Source organism: Sceloporus occidentalis, unplaced genomic scaffold, assembly GCF_023333645.1.
Source record: "Sceloporus occidentalis isolate IW3139 unplaced genomic scaffold, rSceOcc1.0.p SCAF_5, whole genome shotgun sequence".
NCBI classification, from domain to species: Eukaryota; Metazoa; Chordata; class Lepidosauria; order Squamata; family Phrynosomatidae; genus Sceloporus; species Sceloporus occidentalis.
The window spans coordinates 118,595,978-118,618,577 of record NW_028316985.1 but is presented as its reverse complement, the minus strand read 5'-3'; the positions used below and the strand labels follow the sequence as shown (position 1 = coordinate 118,618,577).

At 38.2% G+C, this 22,600-nt stretch overlaps 1 protein-coding gene across 1 annotated transcript in view; it reads right to left on the bottom strand.

The window, feature by feature from the left end:
* The window catches only part of LOC149312732 (platelet-derived growth factor receptor alpha-like), a 66,906-nt gene that overhangs the window by 17,916 nt on the left and 26,390 nt on the right, over positions 1 to 22,600 (bottom strand). Inside the window, exons 5-15 of the mRNA XM_089525243.1 lie at positions 22,104 to 22,234; positions 20,561 to 20,732; positions 20,276 to 20,465; positions 18,274 to 18,389; positions 13,220 to 13,343; positions 12,447 to 12,640; positions 10,340 to 10,434; positions 10,113 to 10,245; positions 6,482 to 6,586; positions 1,770 to 1,880; positions 73 to 226 (exon numbers count right to left, since the gene is read on the bottom strand). Coding sequence (XP_089381369.1) covers positions 73 to 226; positions 1,770 to 1,880; positions 6,482 to 6,586; positions 10,113 to 10,245; positions 10,340 to 10,434; positions 12,447 to 12,640; positions 13,220 to 13,343; positions 18,274 to 18,389; positions 20,276 to 20,465; positions 20,561 to 20,732; positions 22,104 to 22,234 — 1,525 coding nt within the window. The remainder of the gene's footprint in view (positions 1 to 72; positions 227 to 1,769; positions 1,881 to 6,481; positions 6,587 to 10,112; positions 10,246 to 10,339; positions 10,435 to 12,446; positions 12,641 to 13,219; positions 13,344 to 18,273; positions 18,390 to 20,275; positions 20,466 to 20,560; positions 20,733 to 22,103; positions 22,235 to 22,600) is intronic.

Here is a 22,600-nt window from a genome sequence, read left to right as displayed (position 1 = left end):
AACTGGACTTATTTCCATTCCAGTAAGAGTATATAGGATCACAGCTTTAATTATATTAAGAATAAACTCTACCTCCTAGTGCTTTCATCAGCTGAGTTCATCCCAAAGATATCCAAGTCTTTCTTTGTCTTTTCAGGGTGTCGGTTCAGAAAGTTGTCCCTGTTTTTATGCAGGTAGTTCACCAAGTCTCCATAAAAGCAGTATTCTGTTATGATGTAAATTGGACCTAATGATGTTAGGGGAGGAAAAGGCAAAATAATACTTAGATTTTTACCAGGGAACATGGGTGAAGCCTAAGTCCAGCAAGCAGCTCTGGTAGTACTAGGACTCTGTCTATATATAAATACTGTACCCATGAACAGGAATAAGCAAAAAGCAGGCCACAGCTTAGAAACATACTTACTACTTAGATCTTAGTAACATTATTTTGTTAGCTTATGACTCCCAACAGCCAATCTAGCTGGGGATTCTGAGAAGTATACTCCCCCAAAAGCAGTGTTCTAGTTGTAAGGCTTAATTTCCAGTTATTTAGCACTGACCGTTATAAGTGTGCTTTTCCATTTTGGACTCTGCTTAAATGTATGTATGTATGTATGTATGTATGTATGTATGTATAAATAAATAAATAAATAAATGTGGACCAGATGTAGATTTCTGTGTGAAAGATCTAAGATTCAACTTCTGTAATGACAACAAATTTCTGGACTCAGTGTGCTTAGAACCTTCTTTATTTCTAAATGTATTTTACTCCACTAAGCTATTATGCAAATATTTGCTCCAGCTGCTGAATCTTAATGTAGAATATCTAGAAAAACAAATCTGCTGGCCGAGAAGGTCAGTGACAACATGTCTTATCTTTTCAGGCTAAAGCAGGCCACAGAAAATCTTAATCTGAGGACCCTTTGAATCCTGGAGTTAGGAATTATAGTTCGAGTAATCTCTAGCAATAGTAAGGAACTTGATGGCATTAAATCCTGTATAGACATGCCTAAAAACCCTGTCCTGAAGGTTTTTTGACAATGTGGCTCAAGCCTTCACAATTGTGAATTGTGGTAGATCAAATGTCTGATGATCTTCCTAGTTTCTGAGCTCTGACCAAACTTCCATAAGTGGCTATGCAGGCTGTTTTGGATTCTGCAACCCTGACAAACTAGATGCAATGACAGGTACAGCACACAAGTGTTTTATGATGTACTTATATACTCATGTATAAGTCTAGAAATTTTAGTTGAAAAAATGGCCCCCAAAACCACAGTCAATTTATCCATGGGTCAATTTAAGTACTGTACTTTAATTCTTATTTTTTTTACAAAAGGAACCATCCCTTGGTGAAAGGCAAGAGTGTAATCTATCCTGGAAGCACTGACCCCCCCCCCCCCCCACCTTTTCATCCATCCAGCTTTCAGGTTGCACACAAACAGTTATGCCTGCTGGAATTTTGTAAGTTCTTTGGCATACTTTTCTTTTGCTTCATCCTTTAGATCCTTTCTTACATGTCCCTAAGGTTTACCCTTGACTTAGCCACAGGCCATATCAAAATCCATAATTTTGGCCCCAAAACCTGCCCTCGATTTATACATGAGGTCAACTTATAGTCAAGTATATACAATGGGTAAATAATTCTGGAATAACTATGATGTAGTGAATATCAGGAGCCATCAGGTAGCTTCTTTTCGATGTGGCTAATAATAGTTGAAGCAAGTAGGATATTGAGGAACCTTTCATCTCCTGTCTTCCCATGATGAGAGATAACAGCTGAACAAACCTACCTGATTTTGTACACGCTCCTAACAGGTTGACTATGTTCAAGTGGGGTCCAAGATGGGTCATTATCTTTAATTCAGACATGAGAGCCTGCTTTTCACTGGTTCGTGCAGTGGCTGTAGGGAAAATAAGTGGGACAGCTAATTAGAATTATGTGGGTGTTTTAACAACACTCATAATTTGGAATAGAAAAAAAATAGGGATTTGATTATGACCATTTTAACATATATGTCCCTTACGTCCTTGCGACAATGTGCTGGAGTGGAGGCCACTTGAGTAAGCAAAGTTTCTGAGGGAAAACATATTTTTAATCACTGATTTCTCAACTAGGAGACATGTCTGGTATAATAAACAAACAATGATGCATTTGAATGGTGGGGATTCATGTTAAATGCTTCTAAATGGGTCAGTGTCTGAATGAGATTGTGTCAACATTAATCTAATGTAATTTAAACTGCTAGGGATTAAGCTGGCTTGGCTTAATTGGCACCCTATTTCGTGTCATTACTGATTTATAACTGTTACAGATTTTCTCAGTTCTGCTACTAATTTAAGAAAACCTATTAAATTATATGTTTCCTAGTTCTTTCTTTTGGGGATAAAGAGGACAAAACCATAAAATCACACTGCAAATTAAGTTTATTTCCATTTCTGTTGAAGTTTCCATCTATTCCTCAGCAGCAATTGACAAACTTTCATACATTTATATATAGGATTCACTGTTAGACTATGTGGACAAAGATTAACAGTCACTGTTAGCCTATGTGGACAAAGAGGACTGAATTTTGGATTTAAACATATGTTAATCAAGTTAAGGTGTTATACTCTGTTTCTGTATCATTCATTTCAGAATTAATCTCTCTATGAGGATTATATGGTCTACATACCTTGGACAAGAGCCAAAAAGAGGCTGCTGTTTTCACTGGCCAGGATCAAATAGGATGGTTTTATGATGGAATTGTTTCTGTCAGCCAAACTGGGGCTGCTGCCATACTGCAGAATTAATGGGATTTTTTGTGAGATATTTAACCTCATCTGTCAGAGAGCTCTGGTGCCAATGCAAATTACAAATCCCAGGATTCCATAGCATTGGGCCATGACACTTAGAGTGGTGTCAAACTGCTTGAAATCTGCAGTCTAGATGCAGCTACAGAGGGAAACAGAGAGAAACACTTGTACACTTCCAAATGCTGAGAAACCTCTCAGACATGGCTTTTGGGCAGCAATGAGGGCTATGAAGGAAAGGGAAGAAAGTTTAATAACACTAGCAAGGTATCGTCTAGTGTGGTATTAGATCAGGGTGGTTATTCTGTGGTCTGTAGGATGCATGCTGCTTTGTCAGAGATCTCATGAGGCCTGCGAGCTTCCTTGAACTCTCAAACCACAGCACACACACACCCAAAAGTGGACCCAAACCTCAGTTTTTCAGTGGAAAAAAACATGCAGAAAGACTCAAAACCCCAAAAAACTGTTTTAAGGGCTATCATCTCAATCTTAGTCTAGCAAATCTCCCAAACAGTGGCCATGATGTGACTCTTGGGGGTCTAAGAGGAGCTAACTGTGGTCTTCAGAGTATGCTCATGCCTGCTTTAGATATAGGTCAGTTGTTCCAAAACCTTCAAAAAAAACTTGTTCTAGAGCTTTCCACAACCAAAAGAAACCACTAGTGGATTTTTAAACACTTGTCTGTCACTTGTAGAAACTTCAAAACAGTGCACTCTATACTATCAGCTCATCCTTCCTTAATGGGATTATTTGATTATTTTTATTAGAGAAGTATGAATGGTCCAGAAATAAGATGCTCCAGAAATATGATCAATGTGAATTTCACTGCAAACTGGACTTGATCCTGTATTCCCAGTCTAGATGCTAATGTGTGGATTGATTGGAACAGGATTATCTTTTGCATTTTTTACTTCTCTGAATTCAACAATGTGATTCTTGGCTCAAAAAAAAATGTACCAAAATCAATTTTTAAATTTATTTTTTAAATTATTTTATTTAAGGCATGTATGTATCACTTCTCAGCCCATCAGGGCCCTTAGCAATATACAACATATTTTTAAAACGGTTTAAACATTAAAAATAAACACATAAAATAGAAAAGACATTATTTAAAAACAGACCAGAACATTTTTTAAACAAATAGTTGTAAAACTACACACAGTTCAAACAGCCAGAGCAGCCACTCCTTTTTATAAAGACTGAAGGACATTTGGAACAATACAATATGAGCTGCCCATTGTGTGCTCAAGAAGGATGGAGCCATTCTGACTCCCCCAGGAGAATTTCACATCTGAAATGTCACTACAGAGAAGGCCCTGTCACATGTATTCATCTCTTGTGGTACTGAGACATGAAAGAAGGCCTCTGCTGAAGAACTCAGATTTTGGGCATGCTTATATATGATAATTTTTATGAATATTTTAAACTAAAAATATATTTATAATTGAGTACATGTATGCAGTTGTATTTGTGAAGGTATCTATGGCAAGAACATCTTCCAAAAGTATGTATGCTGATATATTATTTTTATGTGAATTAAAAAGATGCATATTAATGTGGAAATGGGATGGAAGAGTATTACAGATGAATACAAGTCAACTGACATGGGCTAGAAACCAGACATTAGTTTTTACATGAACCAGAAACTGGGACACTCTTTTGGCACACAGGGGCACACAATGGTTTTTACATGAACTAGAAAATAGGATACTCTTGTTCTAGCACATAGAGGCATGCAACAGAGGGTTAAGTCCTACAAATGTTCAGCAGGCAGGAACTGTGTGCCTGCTCCCAGCACAGCCCCATCCTCTCCTGGTAGACTGCTCTTTCTCAGTCCCATTTCATAGCAACTTATAGCAACAAAATTTTCATGTAAATGGAAAAGAAATGTGATCAGAATTTGAGAAGAAAATAAGGTATTGATTTCAATGCAGAATTGAAAATAGAAAAGAAGATATGAATTTCATAGTTGCATCACTGATGACCACATGTGGTATGGTGTCAGATGCGTCCATATGCCAAATGAAAAGGAACCATCTTGGTTAAGTACCAGCATGTTGTTCTCTTCTTTGACATAGGAAGAATAAGAAATGACTCTATATAACCATAGGTAGCATCCTGAAGAGAGCCAGCATGGTATAGTGGTTTCAGTATTAGACTATGACTGTAGAGATCGGGGTTTGAATCCCTGTTGACCCATAGAAACTCACTATGTGACGTTAGACAAGTCACACACTCTCACCCTCAAAGCATGACAACGGCAAATCCCTTCTGAGGAAACGTGCAACCCCCCCCCCAAAAAAAAAAAACCTACAATAGGTTTGCCTTAGGGTCACCATAAGTTGGAAACAACTTGAAGGCACATAACAACAACAAAAACAATAACAACAACACATTCTGAAATCACTGGGTGGATGTTTTAGGCACGGTAAAGAATATACTATAACACTACAATGGTATAGATTTGAGTAAATTTTCTCATTCCTGATGAGAAATGTTGTTTTGGCACATCAGGGTATCCCGCTAGAAAAACTGTCAACTGCAGTGAGATACCACCCCTCTGTATGAATGCAAAAAGGATGAATGGGATGGTTTTTTTTGGGGGGGGGGTTTGAAGATCTCAACATTTTGCAGAGGGAAAGCACACACACACAACCCAAACACAGAAGGATGGGATTGTTGATCAAAAATATGCAAACAATCCATTCAGTGCTTCCATTTTTTACAAAATCCATGCAACATAGACTGCACACACACGGACACACACACAAAATCATCCTAGCTTTTGTGAAAATCATGGCACACAAAAAAGTGAAGATTTGAATCCCTATGGACTACTCTGTTTCTGAAGGCCACCCTGAGTTTTTTGAGGAAAAGGAAACATGCCTGTTTTGTTTATAAGAGAGCTGAGCTTTTGCCTGTTTCAACATGTCCCTAGAAAAATCAATAATAGCAATTGCTTGCTTTATATATAAAAAGTACTTTTGGAAGAGGTAAACAGGAAGGCCTATGTTCCTTTGGGCCTGAGAGGTATGATGAAATTGAGCTCTCATGAAAGGTGTCTTCTATACTATGGGGGAAAAAACCCACGGGCATGTTTCACTTTATACCCCAGTAGCTGGCCCTATTATCTCTCTCCATATTGCTAACAGAAAAAGGCCTGGCTTAAGCAGAGAGGAGGAAAGGAGCAACTATATTCTGCACTGAAGAAAGGTAGGAACAAGGAGGAGATTGAGCCTACCAGAGAGAGGATAATACAGAAGAAGTAGACAAAAAAGTCACACAGTTCCTGCCTGTCTGGTAGTGTCTATCTCACTGCTAGGTGCCAATAAATGCCAAGCAAGAGAGACAGAGAGACTGCGCTGTCCATACTTATCTGTGAATACTTTCTGTTGAAATCTATGAAATTCACTACCAAACAAAGGTGCTCATAACCGAAGCAACAGATTTGCTTTTAAACAATTAATACACTGATCAACGTATTATAGAATATAAAGAATACCTGGAGATATTTAAGAAGTGAACCCTGCTTCTTCAGATAGTACATTCATTTTACATCTTGCTGGAATCAAAATGAAAGAACAAACTGCTCTTGCCATGGTAAATATACCATGTCAATTATTTTTGCTTTCAAATTCTCAGTCAGTCATTCTAATATTTGTCATTAATGGGAGTGATGATGTGGATTATCTGTAACCGGAGAAAAACTTACGCTTCAACATTTTCACAGCCACCTTCATCACAGGCTGTGACCGGCTTAATCCATAGGCAGTTCCTTCAACTACTTTCCCAAAAGCTCCAGAGCCAAGAATTCGGCCTGTAGACAACAGTGTGTGTTATTAACTGAGAAAATAACCTCATATCTTATCTCACTGCCTATAGTACTCTTTATGTCATGCTGTTAATATGCACTCAAGTATTAACTGAATGAGCTCGTTTGTTCTTCTAATCAAAATAAAACATCTCTTTGCAAATCAGATGGGAGACAGGAGCAAAGCCCATCCTTATCCTCTCTGTGACAGCGACTGTGCGAAAGACATCCACACATTTGTAATGATCCTGTCATTAAACTGTCAGTGGAGTGGAATTGCATGAACACATTCTTCCATTAATACAAAATAAAGGACAAGGATGGGACAATTCCACTTCAGTGATGGGACAACAACAACAACAATTTATTTCTATTCTGCCTTTTCCCGATGGGAATCAAAGCAGATTACAGCAGATATTTAAAACACAAGACAGTTAAAATCGCAATCAAGATTTTAAAAACCATTTCCCTACCCTCCTGCCATTCATATAACAATTAATCATAAAAGGACCCGTTAAAAAAATGATTAAACAGTGAGAGAAGTTAAAAGAGATTCCTAATACAAATTGGGTTAAAATAAAGATAAATTTCAAAACAGTTCCTTTTTTGGGGAAAGTGAGGTATATTATCCCAGGGGAGAAAAGCAAAGTCAACCAACAAGAAGAGGGAACTGAACAAGGCTAGTCTGGAAAGGCCTGCTGGAAGAGATCCATCTAAATGGCCTTTCTGAAAGCTTCTAAGGTGGTAATATGGCGGATCTCGTCTGGCAGGTAGTTCCAGAGCCTGGGAGCGGCTGACAAGAAGGTCCTCTGGGTCACCATAGATAGTCTGGTCTTTTTTTGGTTGTAATAGGTTCTTCCCAGAGGACTTAAGTGTACGGGGTGGACTGTATAGAAGGAAGCGTTCCCACAAGTAATCTAGACCCAAGTCATGTAGGGCTTTAAAGGTAATAACCAACGCCTTATACCTTGCCCGGAAACTAATAGGCAGCCGGTGAAGAGATTTTAAAACCGGTGTAATGTCAGTAGCTCGAGAGGTGCCCACGACCAGTCTGGCTGCCATGTTCTGTACCAAATGAAGTTTCCGAACTTGGCATGAGGGTGAATGAAAGTATTTTGCGTGATCACAGTCACTCACAGTTTAATGGCAGGATATTGATGGGATAAGTGTGACATCATATGAAAATCTTTTTGTGATCACGCTATAAATATGGTAAAAGGACAGGACAATGGCATTCTTGCCACCATCTGATAATCTCCATAGAGTAATAATGGATTCCTTCTCACATGGGAACTCTGGTCATCTATCAGAGTTCCCATCCTTCATTTGATTGGACTGCTCCTTGTAGTCTACAGCTCTCAATCACAGGCCATTCCCACTGGTGTTGTAGGCAAATAACCTCATGTGAATCTACTACAGTTTGGTTAAATTTATCCCAATAACATTGCATTAAATTATTTACTCTAACTGGGCTGCCATTTCAGTCTATTTTAGAGCATGCCGCAAACTCCTCTGTAATATGTTGGGTGGCAGCTGTCTACCACATAATTTCTCCATCATATCATTTTTAGATGCTCCATACATCTACAGTGAGCACCTAGGAGACAGTATTATGGATGATAATCTCTCCCTATCACATCACCATGTGTGTTCACTTTTGTCACAGGAAGGGCTTATGGTAAGTGAGAATATCTGACTCAGTTAACTAAGAAGAACTCCATCTTTTTTAGCAAAAACTGGCCCGAAACAGGATATTACTATATCCTATCTTTTACTAAAATCATGACTGAAGCTGCACATTTAAAAGTAAATGGAGAGTCCTCAGGTTGTGAATGAATATATCTACTGTCTCACTGTAGTTTTCAAGAAGTCTCTATTTGATCTTAATGCTCACACAAGAGAAATACACAGAGCTGCAAACTGTTCTGAGGCAATAAAAACTCCTTCTTTAGTTCTGTACTTTTAAAAGAGACAACTGGGGGGGGGGGGGTAAGTGAACTGCAGGTTCCATACCTGTGGATATGGGGATTGTTCTGTATTTCCTACTTGAGAGCAAAATCAAGAGTCTCAATACCTGTGGTCACTATTCAGAGATTTCAATGTAGCCACAGGAGATTATCGCATGTCTATTTTTGCCCGATCCCGGTACAGGCTGGGCATAGCCTTGAATGGGTGAAAACAGATCTTATTGCCTGCTTTTTTGCTCAACTCAGCTGCATTGTGTAGCCAATCCAGACTCCTGGTGTACGTTTCGAAGGACGGGAAAGTATCATAGGTTTGAAAAATATGCCAGGAGTCCAGATCGAATATGCAATGCAGCTGGGTTGGGCAAAACAGTGTGCGATAAGATCAGTTTTCACTCATTCAAGCCCATGCTCAGCCCATGCCCGGATTTGGGAAAAAAGAGATGTGCAATAACCTCCTTAGAATGTGCATGACAATTGAGTTGATCCTAGGAGAAACATAACCTGATATTTGTCCCATTACTTCTCATTGTTTCTAATGCAACCCTCATGATCCATGTCCTGAGGGTAGCCCTAGGAGAATTTTAAATTACCCGCCTTAACATGTCCCCCATTAAAGTTACTCATGGTTTTTAAATGGAAACACATTGGGTCCCTTATCAAAAAACCCTCTAGGAAGTTCTCTCAGTTTGTCTGCTGAATAAAACTTTGATCTGGTTTCTCGTGTCACAACCAGGAAGCCCACATTGAAGCCCTGAAGACTTCTTTTATGGCATAAAGTCTGTGAACCACATGGCAGGATGCAACCCCTTTTAAGTATGTGCTACTATGGATCGATCTAGTCATCCAGCATCCATTCCATTCAGTGACATCGGTGTATGTACACAACATGAGACGTACTTCCTATTCTGCCCACACCTCTGCTAAATATGTGTAGAGAAGGGTGGGTGAACCTCCTGAGTGTCAAGGCTTTGTCATCAGGTCAACTGTTCACTCTCTTGATGTAGATTCCTTTGGATAAAAGGCTTGTTTACCAGGTGTTTACAACATGAACACCCAGTATCAGATGAAACTTCACAGCATGTTTCTACAGGCTGTGGCTAATTAATGCAGACCAGCAGTTTTTATATCTAGAATGTGGTCCTATGCACTCAAGGGATGTTCTAGGGATGGTCTCTTCTGAGGCTTGCTGTGATTTGGCTATGGTTCTTTGAAAATGTAAAAGAGGAAAGTGGGAAAGCTGGTTATGATGAAACAGCTCCAGCAGTTTCTGAAGTCAAATGTCAAATAGCCCTAATGAAGGTCTCTAAGATCATATACAGGCCAGAACATGTTGGGTTTTACTACCAATAAAAAGACTGATCAATTTCAGCAAATTAAGATTTGTTTCTGATTTGTTTGTTTTTCTGCAGATAACAAAGAGAGGGCCTTTTTCTAGCCATATAACTCAATCTTTTTTTGATTGCTAAATAACATAATACTGATAAGGACACTGCCATTCCACATGAAATGAATGAGAACCCTTTCTGTGTAACACCACCAGCAACAAACTTAGTTGTGGTCCTTACCCAGAACTAATCCATCTCTAGGAAATTCCCATCTTGAGTCATAGGGCAGTTGCATGGGATCCACATATATATATTCATGGCCATCTGGGCTGATGGATTCAATGACTCTCCATCTAATTTCATATCTCGGTTTCTGCAATGTGTAAAAAATGAAAAACAGCATGTTACCTCACCCCTACCAAGTAAATTAATGAAGAATCTATCAGAGAAATGTGCTTCTGAATTACCTGTTTCCATATGATAACCAGGACAATCAGCGAAATGATTATAATCACTAGCAACACTAGGATCGCAGCAGCCACAGTCAGTTCTGATCTTAAAGCTGCAAGGAAAAGAAACCATGATTCATTTGCTTTTAATAGAAGGATGGGTTAAGATGTTGTTGCAACGGAAACGGAATCCATCACCTACTGATTTTGGTTTGTGTTGTTTTTTTAAGCATTCTACTACAAGTTGGAATTGGTACAGATAGCAATATAACGGTTAAATTAGACTTCAGAAGCAGTGACAAATCTAGTTTAGAAAAAAAACAACCTAGAATGTGTATCTCAGGACCATAAGAAGAATGATAATTTTCAAAGAATTATGCCTGTCTACATAACTTACTTCCTCTCATTTCTGTCTTCTTTTCTTTAACCATTGTCAACTTCATTTTTAAAAAAGGAAGGAAGGAAGGAGTCAAGATCCAGACAAAGTTAAACACTTCTATTGTGAGATCCTATGTATTTTTGTTCAGATAAAAGTTCCACTGTAAGGACTAGTCCCATTGATTCTACATACCACTGAAATCAGGATTGAAAAGTTCTCAACTCTGGCTGAATCATGCCTCTTCCCTATTGCTTAAATGCAGCTGTCTTTTAATTACCAATGGCTGTTTCCTGTCTTTATTAAGATTAAAGACTCATATGATACCAATCAATACTTCCTCTTTTAATAAACAAATCCCTGTGGGCTCAAGTATGACTGAGGTTGTAGTGAAGCGTAGTTCTAAGGCAGGGAGAAGAAGCTCTCACTTTCTGAAAGGGCACCTTTGCTAGTCTGTTACAACAAAAACAGCGAAGAGCCCTATAACATCTAAAAGACTAGGACATAGTCTAACTACAGCAAATACAATGTAATCTTGCTTGGGAAAGGAGCAGAATTATTCCATGATTAATGTATATGAATATACATTAATATTAATACAGGTTCAGGCTCCCTTATCTGAAATTGCTTGGGACCCAAAATGGATTTTAGATTATTATTATTTTTATTTTGGAATATTTGTATATACATAATGAGATAGAGATAGGACCCAAATCTAAACATGAAATTCATTTATGTTTTGTATACTTCTTATACACATAGCCTGAAGGAAATTTTACACATAATATAAAAATACATAATATTTTAAATACGTTTGTGCATGAAACAAAGTTTTGCATACTGTATACCCAACTATCAGAAAGCAAAGGTGTTGCTGTTTCAGTCACACATGTGGACAATTTTGGATTTTGGGGTATTTCAGATTTCAGACAAGGGATACTCAGCCTGTGTATACAATAGATCAAAGTATATTTATATATACAATGTGATGAATATGTATCAATATATTTGATGATTTCGGTTCTGTGCAAACAATAACTTTTCATTGGACTCTTGGAAATCTTGTGTATGCCTTCTCAATTGGGATGGACAAGTATGCAGCCCCAAGTCTCACTTTTGAAGTTCTGGAAGGACCCCAAGAAGACAAAACCAAAGCTCTCCAACCCTTTAATTTAAAAAAATCCTGGTAATTTTGGGCAATTTTGCTAACATCACCAAAGCTGGCCAAATCAACTCAAAGTGGCCACAAATGCAATGCTTTTCCTCCCCTGCCCCCTGGGGCCTCCATAACTTTAGGGATTTTTAAAAGACTGTCCAAAAATCTCCAAATGGCAGCTAGAAGTATGTGTGTGTATGTACTTTCAAGTCACCTGTCAACCCAAGAAGATTGCATGAATTTCATAGGGTTTTCTTAGGCAAGGAATTCTCAGAGGTGTTTTGCCAGTCCCTTCCTCTGAAATTTAGCCTATAGCACCTGGTATTCATTGGTGGTCTTCCATCCAAGCACTAACCAGGGCTGATGATGCTTGGCTTCCAAGATCAGACAGGATCTGATGCCTTTAGGAATTTAGGCCCCATAGCTAAAAGTAACATGACTTCATCTCTGGCTTACCAGAAGGCAAAACATGGGTCTCCTCCCACTTCGCAGTTGCCCACCCCTGTTCTAAATACATATTGTGGGCATCATACATTTGTTTAAGGAGATTGAGACAACAGCAGCTGAGTTTAGACTACACAAAGTTAACTCACTGGGAGCTACAAGCTTCAGTTCCCGTGCCACAGTTCCAAGGTCATTCCTTGCCATGCATCGAACAGCCAAAGTTTCTTCCACCTTCTGAAAAGTCACCTGGCTCTCTATCATGTTTCTCTCATCCAGATGTGTCTCCATAGTAATATCAGAAATATTGTTAGTCAGGAGAGTCCATGAAGTATCATTGCTGCACCTAAAGATATGTGCAGATGTAATTTGGGTGATCAGATATTTGTCTTTCATTGAGAACTGGTTATAGAAGGAAACAATATATGGAAAAGGATATATTTCCTAAAATATCGCATTGCCATCCTTGAAGACTTCTAACCTTCTCATTCTTACTATAGCTATCATCTTGGAAACTTCAACGATTTAGTGGTTAGAGCAGTATTTCTGTTATAGTAGGCGGATATAGCTCATGACTTTTATCATTTCATTCAAAATACTGTTCTTGCCTCAACTGCACCTGATTTTAAGTTTGCTAATTTATTTACAAAATACTGTACTCCTCCTGATGGTGCAAGTATGTTGGGAGGATGCAGCATTTATTGTAACAGTTTAAAGGTATTTTAAGAATGTTTCTATTGTTTTGGGTTATTTTCTGACAATTCTTGACACCAGCTACAACATTTTATTCCCATCTTTGAGTGGGTTTGTTTTTAATTCTGAGATGTATAGGAATATATCCTTTATAAGCTTACTGGTATATAAACTTAAAATCACATTGTCAAATCAATACTATTCAAAGAGAGTCAGAATCATCTGTACTTACCTTTTAATGTCTTTGCAAACCAGCCATTCAACATCAGGAAGAGGTGTCCCTTCTGCCAAGCACTTCACTGTCTGCCCAGCAGAGCCATAATGGTTATCTACTAAGTCTCGAATTAAAGCTGGTACTAAAAAAAGAAGAAATTGGGAAGATCCTATCAGGCTCACTGCATACCTAATATGAAGAAATCAAGCATTTCCTAAAATCCTTGTATTTGCCTGGCAGATTCATTCCTTCAAGACATCCAGATTCACAGCATCAAGGGCTCCTTGTTTGTTTCCTCTAACATTTGATCTTCTATTACAGAGTTTCTCAGGCTATCAGAACCAGCAGCTCCCCCCACCCTGCAATGTCCCAGGGGCCAATACCATACCTGTGTCCATAGATTACAACTGTTTCTTTCTTATCTAGAAACTCATCAAAGAGTGGCAGGTGATGGCTCCTGGATGGTACTGGTCCAAGACCACCACTTTCAGTAGTACTGCTCAGCTGTATTATGTATATTTCTTAGACTGCAATAGTATATCTGTTTTCCTAGAAAATATTTCATTTAATTTGGTGGCACTCATTTTTCACTAAACACACATAGGATTGGACAGCTAGCTACTGTCCTATGAACACTTGCCTGGGAATGAGGACCATCAGCATGACTTGTACCTAGTTTTGTTTTGTTTTGTTTTGCCATGTGGTTTTTTGGAAGATGGAGTCCAAACAAATACATATTTGAAGCTCTGCAATCTTTGCAGAGAATTGCAAAACTGGACTATAATCCTTTACAATCTTTCTTGGGGGAACATCCTGTTGAATGAAATGAGTAAACAAGTAGGATCAAACTGCTGCTTTGGAGCAGTTCAGTGACTGCTGTAGTTATATCCTGACCTATAGAGTCAGTAGGGATGTAATTTTTCACTAATTTTGTTCTTGAAGGAAGAAACAAGTAATTTTAGCAAATTTCTTCCCACTGCAACAAAGTCTTTGGAAAACTGCATGGTTTTCAAAGACTACTCAAAGTCTGATACCTAGTCTGTGCAAAATGTGCACATTTTTTGCACAGAAAACAGCATTTTCTGCACAAAAAAAATTGTGCAAAAATATGACTTTCTGCAAAGACAGTGCTGTTACTTTCAGAAACAAGTGTGAATTTTGCACCAAATTAGTCCCAAACTGCAGGGTTTCCCAACACTTGAGAAACAATTCTTTTCAAATGTTTTTGAATATTCTTTCCATTCCCAGTAGAGAGTCAGCAGGGTCCTGGCTTCAGGTGAACAACATATGGGAATAATTAGGTAATGACAGGCTTAGAAATGAGATATAGGAGAGAGGAGAGAGCACAGCAAGACAGCTGTACAGCTGGTTTTACTCTAGGGAAGGACAGAATTGAATGAACTCTCAGAGTCGACCATTTCAAATGAAAACCATAACAAAAACAAAACATAGCTCATCTTTGGATTAAGGCTGCCAACACATTCAGTAATCTCTTTTCTTAAGTGAAATACATGTAAAGAAATTGAGAAATTATCAAAACCTCAATAGAGGTGCCTTTTTTTGTGGAAGCTCATATTTTAATAAACAATAGATATTCCTGATTTTTATGATTTTTTTTACTTATATCTAAGCAATAGAAGTATTTGCCATTCCCTGTCATATTAAGTAAAATATCCCAAAACACTATAAAAAAGCTAAGTATGCTAGTATTTCACAATGCCACTACTTAGAAATTGCCTTAGCTGACTTATGTGGGCTACCATCCTGCAAATACATGTCAGAATAGATCCCACTGACCTTAGTGGAGTAGATTTTTGAGTAAACATGCACTATTCATCTAGATTTGACACAACTGTTAATTGTCATAATTTGAAAGTCACAAAATAATAATAATAATAATAATAATAATAATAATAATACTGTTTATTTATAGCCTGCTTTTCCAAAAGAGATCAAAGCGGGTTACAACAAGAGCACAAAACAATGACAAATAGACAACCTCTATAATTAATCAGTGTTCAGGACTTGCTTATAGAAGGTCTCAGTTTTGAACTGAGATGGTAAAACTCACTGGTAAAATCTAAGGCTGCATCTACATTGCAGAATTAATGCAGTTTGGCACTACTTTAACTGCCATGGCTCTATCCTTGTTGTTTTATGATATATTTAACTTTCTATCAGAGAGCCGTAACAAATTACAAATCCTAGGATTCCATAGGATGGAGCCATGACAATTAAAGCAATGTCAAACTGCTTTTATCCTGCTGTGTGGCAGCAACCTATTCGTTAATTTCATAAATTTCATCGCCTTACAAATCAACATATGAATAAATCAGTAAAAACAGGATTTCAGAAACAAATGGCACACTCTGGTTTTAGATAAGGCACAAGAGTTATCATGATAGAAGCAGAAATGTCAGTGAAAAAAGAGAATGCCTCTCTGAAGATTCTGCTGTTATTATTATTGCTATCTCAAGTGGTACTAAATTTTTTTAAACTGCTGCTGGGTTAATCCTGGACACTTTTTACTTGATCAAATGTGCTGTTAATCCAAACTATTACTCACCTAGTGCAGCCCTAGCTTCAGTTCTTAGCATCCCCAGTTGTTATAAAAATGCACTGTTGGTAGGCTGCTACCAGCCTGTGGCATCATTAGGTTAATGGGGAGGGGGGTGCCCCACACATCGTGACACCCCAGAATAGGGGTGATACCTGTTTGGGGGCCCTGACTTGTGGCAGAGGCCTCCTCATGAGAAAACCGGGTGACAGCAGGAGTGCGGATGCCACTGCTACCAGCACCAGTGTCAGACAGTATTAGGCAACTTCTTCTGTCCTTGAACCCCACTAGGGCTGAGAAAACTAAGTAGTTTCTTTAGTGGCAGCCAGCAGAAGGGTTTGCCAATCCTGGAAGGGGTGGGAGATGGGAAGAAGCAGAGGATCTAGTCTAGTCTGATGAAGTTCATCAACAGGGGCTGACTGCTAGCATGGCACTATGTGAATCAGAGCTTGGAAATGTTACAGCTCCCCAAATTGCCCAGCAAACATGGCCAGTGGTCATGCTGACTGGGGGATTCTTCAAGATGTAGTGCAAAAAAAGTAACCGCTTCTTCTGTAGTACTACCCAGAAACAGAGATGGATAAGAATTTAACTTGGCTTGATTTGTGATAGAAGCTTACAAAAATATCTTCAAATTTCTAATTAAATTTTATCAGGAGAGAATTTTTTTAAAAAAAAATGACTGTGAGAGAAAGCAAAACTGAAGAGAGCTTTGAGTACCCAGCTCTTAAAAGTCTGCCTTTGAACCTCTGCATATTCAAACTATGATTTCAGGTTGTCAACTCTTTTTTGCTGAGAGACTCTCCAGTTTTTAGAGTAACATGGCAATCATACACAAAACAGTTCTCTGTGTGCTGGAAAGAAATGGACCTCTTCCATTTGACCAATGGAAAATTCAGGGCAAGAATTTTGTCCAGGACTTTGTTATAAAAGTTTGCCAAAACTTTCAGAGTTCAACAGAAAGAACTTAAGATTTTCCCAAACCCACACAAGTGAATGTCAGAAAAAAGTAAACTGTCATGATTCATCTATCTTTCTACCAATGGCCCAGTGCAACTTAAGAACCAGGCTCCCTACAACTCTTAAGAGAATCATTGACTGGGTCCACTGTGTGGAAACAATTTCTATTCTATGATCTGCCTCATCCAGGCCACAGTTTTCATCCCATGGTCCAGTATATAAGAAGGTCTAGACACAAGTCTGCTTTGGAAACCATAGGTGAGCAACAGAGGAAAAACAATATGTAAGTACAGTAAATGTAGCAGTATAAGCAAGCAACAGTATTGGTGGGCAAGAAAGGAGTCATCATCTATATGAACACTTTCCAAATTCTACTATAAAAATATCACAGAACAATGGTCACTAAGATAAATTTTCCACTAAATGTTCATTTTGCATAGTGATTCCTTATCCCTTTAATGTACCCCTTCCTTTCTTCAAATTAAATCCATGTGGAAGGGACTATTGCTGACTGTCAGCCAAGCGAAACAGATGTTTAAGTGTGTCAACATCTGGGACTAAAATGATCCCCAAAGTATCTTCCATGGACACAAGCAAGCAAGCAGATTTGTTCCTAGGTAATCTGCCATGTTATTGATTCTGATTTTCAGAAGTATTATTCATACCATATGGTGTTTCTTGAGAGAATACAAATGCTGAATATGCTACAACAGGTAATTTTACTTTCTAGGGGTCAAGCTTAATGTACATATTGTTATTTGTACTAAGGATTTAGTAATAGGGCTAAAAGCCATGGAATAAATGAGCCAGTTAGACTGCAAATCACTTGAACTTGCTCTAGCATGCAAATAGTAGAGGGGATGGTAAAACTGTCCTTGGGTTGTACCTTTTCAGATGAGGAGTGGCAATTACATCCCCTAGGAAAGGTGACCAGATGTCATAGCCACAAAGGAGGCCAAGGCATTGCAAATGTAGGACATTACAAAATAAAAGCTAATAACACTAATATAAATATAAATTCAAGCCTTTTACTCATACTCAAAATGGGAGACATTTTGGAATTCCTCCTGGACAGAAGGCTGAAATTCTAAGTATCTCTTCCTGAACTGCCAATCCCAGGATTCCATAGCATGCCATGATAATTATAGTGGAATCATAACATTGTAATTGTGTAATTTGAAAAGCTCAGTGAGTGTTAAATCCCACTGAAATTCCCTGCTGTAACTAAACCGGGAGGACTGGTTTCAAATTCTGCAAGCATTACCTGGAATGTATACATGGCCATTTTCAAATTTCATTTTAAACCAAACTTTTAAGGTAAGTGGTTGTTAAGATGATGATAAGTTCAAAGCAACTAAGCAGGGTTTTGAACCCTATTCTCATTATTCTAAATCTTAACATTTTAGACTTTCTGCTAAGAGTTCCATGGTAATTCAAATTCACTTGTTGGCCCATGAGTCCCAAGACATTAAACTGATACTCATCTCCATACTCTCTTCCATTTCTATTTCACCATTATAATTTCATACAAACTGTATCCATTGTACAAGTTTACCTTGTATGAGCAGAGAGAAAGTATATCTTTGAAGTTCATCTTCATTCTGTGCTACTAGAGTATAGTACCCACTGTCTTCTTCCTTGGCACGAATTAATTTCAATACACTCTGGTACCTATAGGGAATAGATAGAAGGCAGTCATTTTTGCAAAGCAGTACAGCTACTAGTTTCTAAGCAACTAGGATAGATAGATACATCGGAATCCAATAGGTGAGTAAAAGAATATATAAGGAAATGGTACAATTTTGAACAAACTCTTTTTCTTAATACATTGATAAGGAAGTGTATCTTATTCAGAGTAGTGGCAAATATGCATTGAGAACCAGAGGTCCAATTTTTCATCCACATAGCTCTGACTGCAACTTCTTGGTTTGTTGGAGAGTTTTGGAGATTTGGTGGGGCTGAGTGATGTTGGGCCTGGTCTGCCACTCTCAGAAGCCTTCAGCAGCAGTGACTGATCCCTGGAGCAGTCTGAAAGGGTCTAAGCAATGCCTCCTGTGGCCTTGGGTGCACAATTTGCACCCACAAAATAAGAAGAATTGATGCCCCCATGATTGCACAGTTCAGTGCATTCCAGACAAATTAAGTGTATTTAAATCCAGTTAGAATTAAATATTTAAATCCCAATACTTTTCATCTTAAATGAATTTATCTTTATGTGAATTATGTACTATGGAATAAAAGGGCAATTTGCATTATGGTTTGCATTATGGAGTGCCTGCGTCACTAGACCACATCCTTTCTCAAATAGGCCAATCTTATGCAAGGGACTGTACCCTTAAAGGTGTGATATAGAAACAACCAAGGCTTTATCTATAGTGCATAAATAATGCTGTTTGACAACACTTTAACTGTCATGGCTCAGTGCTTTGGAATTCTGGGATCCATACTTTTGTGAGATATTTTGGCCTTCTCTGTCAGAGGACTCTAGTGCCACAACAAACGATAAATCCCATAGCACTGAACCATTACAGTTAGTCAAACTGATTTTACCTTAGTTAGCTTTACCTACTGACTTGAGTATAAGCCCTAAGGAGGAGAAACAGATTTAATTTTGGAATAAATATGTAAAGGTGCAGTCCTATGTGTACTTATAATTTACAGGATCTAAGCAGAACAGTGGAAGACAGGGAGTCTTGGAGATGTCTCATCCACAGGGTTGCTATGTTTCTGGATAAACTTGAGCGTGGTTAACAGCAACAAACAAAAACTTGCAATAGAACCAAGGCTCATGCACACAAGAGTACCTTTTTGAAGCTGGTGAAAAGTTTCAAAAGATGGGCACTGGGTTGAATTTAGTGTGGTAATTTGAAGGTACAGAAAACAGTTGCATATGATTAACCATAAGAAAGAAAGAAAGAAAGAAAGAAAGAAAGAAAGAAAGAAAGAAAGAAAGCTGAGACACAGGAGGCTGCAATATCCCCTGTGAGATATAGTAGTATACAAGAGTATACAAAAAATTGTGAAGTGGTAGATGCAGAACTGGATGCTTGTTCATTATGGGAGTGAGGGAATATGAGGAGTATGCATGAAAGAAACAGAGAAGAAGAGAAAGTCGAGGAAGTAAAACAGGCTGCATGGAAAACAGGGGTATTTTCAATAGCTTTGAAAATTAGGAATGGAACAGTATTTAGTAGGGGAAAGCAAGAACCTGATTGTCCCCCTTGGGGTGAGTACAGAAAAGTGGTACCAATGCTCTAAATTCAATTATTAGTCTCAACCAGAGTAGACCCCTTCACTAACCATGTTCCCATAGATTTAGAAGGAGAATAAACAAGCCTCTGTGACTCCATTCAGTTCTAGATATTTGTGAAGGATATTAAAGGCTTGCAATGATGGATATATAAATCTGATCAGACATGGGAGGAATAGGAGTGGTGTGGAGTAGGTTGGAGGTTCTCCAAAGGACACTTTCCAAGGGAATAGTTTGGTTTGCAAACTGGAGCACTAATGGACTTGCTAAGACATCAACAGATAATCTTGGCACATATTTTATTCACCTCGTCTCCTGGATCTGCTTGGAACTAGTGACAATCTCGGTGAGATTCTCCATCAGAGTGACATTGTCCTTTAGCCAAAAGAGTCTTGGCTCTGGGTATGCATGCACATCAACTACAAAGTTTTTAACTTCATGGAGATTGACTGCTTCCATGGGATTAAAATGGGGCTCCAGATGAATGAACCCTTTATCTGTGGGAGGACAAAGATTTTCATGAGTATCTCCTCATGACAAGCTGTTGGCATGTTCAGTTAGAAACAGTGTGGTAACTAGAAAGAGACTGTACCATGAACTGTGATGACTACTCTTTTAGCTTTCTTTAAATCTTTGGTCACATGCCGAGCTGCACACTCATAATCTCCACTATCCTTCACTGAAGCATCTGGAATGGTCAAGTTGTAAACCAACTTCTGGGTTGGCACTTTGATGTCTTCAAGTGAAATGATCCCTTTGTTCTTCTGCATATGGGAAGGAACAAAAATGTCAATTAAATAGGTTAGCTAGAGAAAATAATTTGGCATCTTTATGATTTATTATCATTCTGCATGTACACAAAGATCTTTAGAGAAGCCCTCCATCAGAGCCTACCCTAATTCAAGGCCAAGTGGGTAAAACTAAAGATTTTTAGTTTGGAATTCTCTCTCCTCAGGGATTCACCTCCTTAACCTCTGGAGACTGGGAAAGACTTTTCTTTATCAAAACAAGTAGTAAGAAGATAGGATAGATAGTAACTTCACTACGTTGCTGTCTTAACATTTGCATTTTAAAATTGTAAATGAGAGAAAAATATTATTTGAACTACATTTTGCTTTTTTAAAAAATAATATTTTAGATCATTTTGTTGAGAGTCATCAGCCCATAAGTGTGACTGAGGCTGAAACCAAACCCATTGTGATGAATGCATGGACATCAACTACATGGTTTGTAACAGAGAGGTAATAGAAGTGCCCTTTTTAGCCTTCTGCCTCACAGGATTCACTCATTGCAACTTTCACCATGGGATGGATCCAGTCTCAGGAGTTTATCACAACGAGGCAAAATGTCCAAATCCCATGCAGAAACAGGATTTAAAACATAGAAAAAAAGCCCGCAAAAGTGGGTTGACAGAAAGTCAACAAAACACGCTCTTTTTTACTTTCGGGATTTTCCATAAGTAAAAAGCAGTGTGTTTTGTCAACTTTCTTTCAGTGTTAAGGTCATGTTAATACTCATTAATCCCAACGCCATCTGAAAAACAACCTACTTTTGCGGGTTTTTCCATTTTCTCTCCTGTTTAAAGTCAAATGTCATCTGAAAATCAATCTGATTTGCAGGTTTTTTCCAGTTTAAACCCGTTTTTGCATGCAATCCTGCCCGTGTGATAAACTCCATAGAGACCAATGTCAACTGAGGGGATTTATGACTGAACAGGGAGCTATGCCAAGGTCTTTATGTCCCTATGCTCTTTAAATTACTCTACTGTAGTCTTCAGATTATGATGATGTCATACTTACTCATCAACATAAACGTAACATATGGACAACTTAATAAACACTCCATTTTTGTTCTATTATGTTTTCCAGGTTCAAGGGATTGGTATTAATTTATAACAACAGACCAATTTCCTGTCAACCTCATATGTTACCCATCTCCTCATAACATCTTGCAGAGATCTGCATACTAACTTTATTGCTAGTGAAGTGTTGATTCCTGATATCAGCCTAATGCAACAAAAAATTGGTCTCTTTTCATCTGTTTTTGTTCTTTACTTTTTTATTTAAAAAAAAAGAATTAAAACCCCACCTACAGTATTCTCCGGTCATTTATTCAGCAACAAAGGGGGTATTTACCACTTTTCCTGGATAATTCCATTGCAAGTTCACAACTTCATTCTCCAAGACCACACAAGATACAACAATAGTTTCTCCTGTTTTATACACAGTCTTAAGGGATTCAACTTCAACCTGAAGATGTGAAGTAGCTGCAAACAGAAAACGAAAATTAACACATTTAAGAAATAAAAGTTTACAAAGGGGATTTTTTAAAAAATAAATCCTGCCAGCATCTGTTGAGGGTAACCTCTGCACTAAGTTCCTAAAATAGGCATATCCAAATGGTGCTTTCAGAGACCAGCATTCAATATTTGACATGATTCTTCCCAAGACTTATTTCCCCTTTTTAAAGCATTACTCTATTCATTTGCCAAGTACATCTTCCTCAGGTATTTTTTAAACTCCTGAACTTCAAAGCACACTGAACACAGCTGCGACTTTACCAAATATATGATGCAACTCTCCAAATGAAGCAGAGATGAGTGATAGGGCCACATCACAGGACCCAGAAGGGA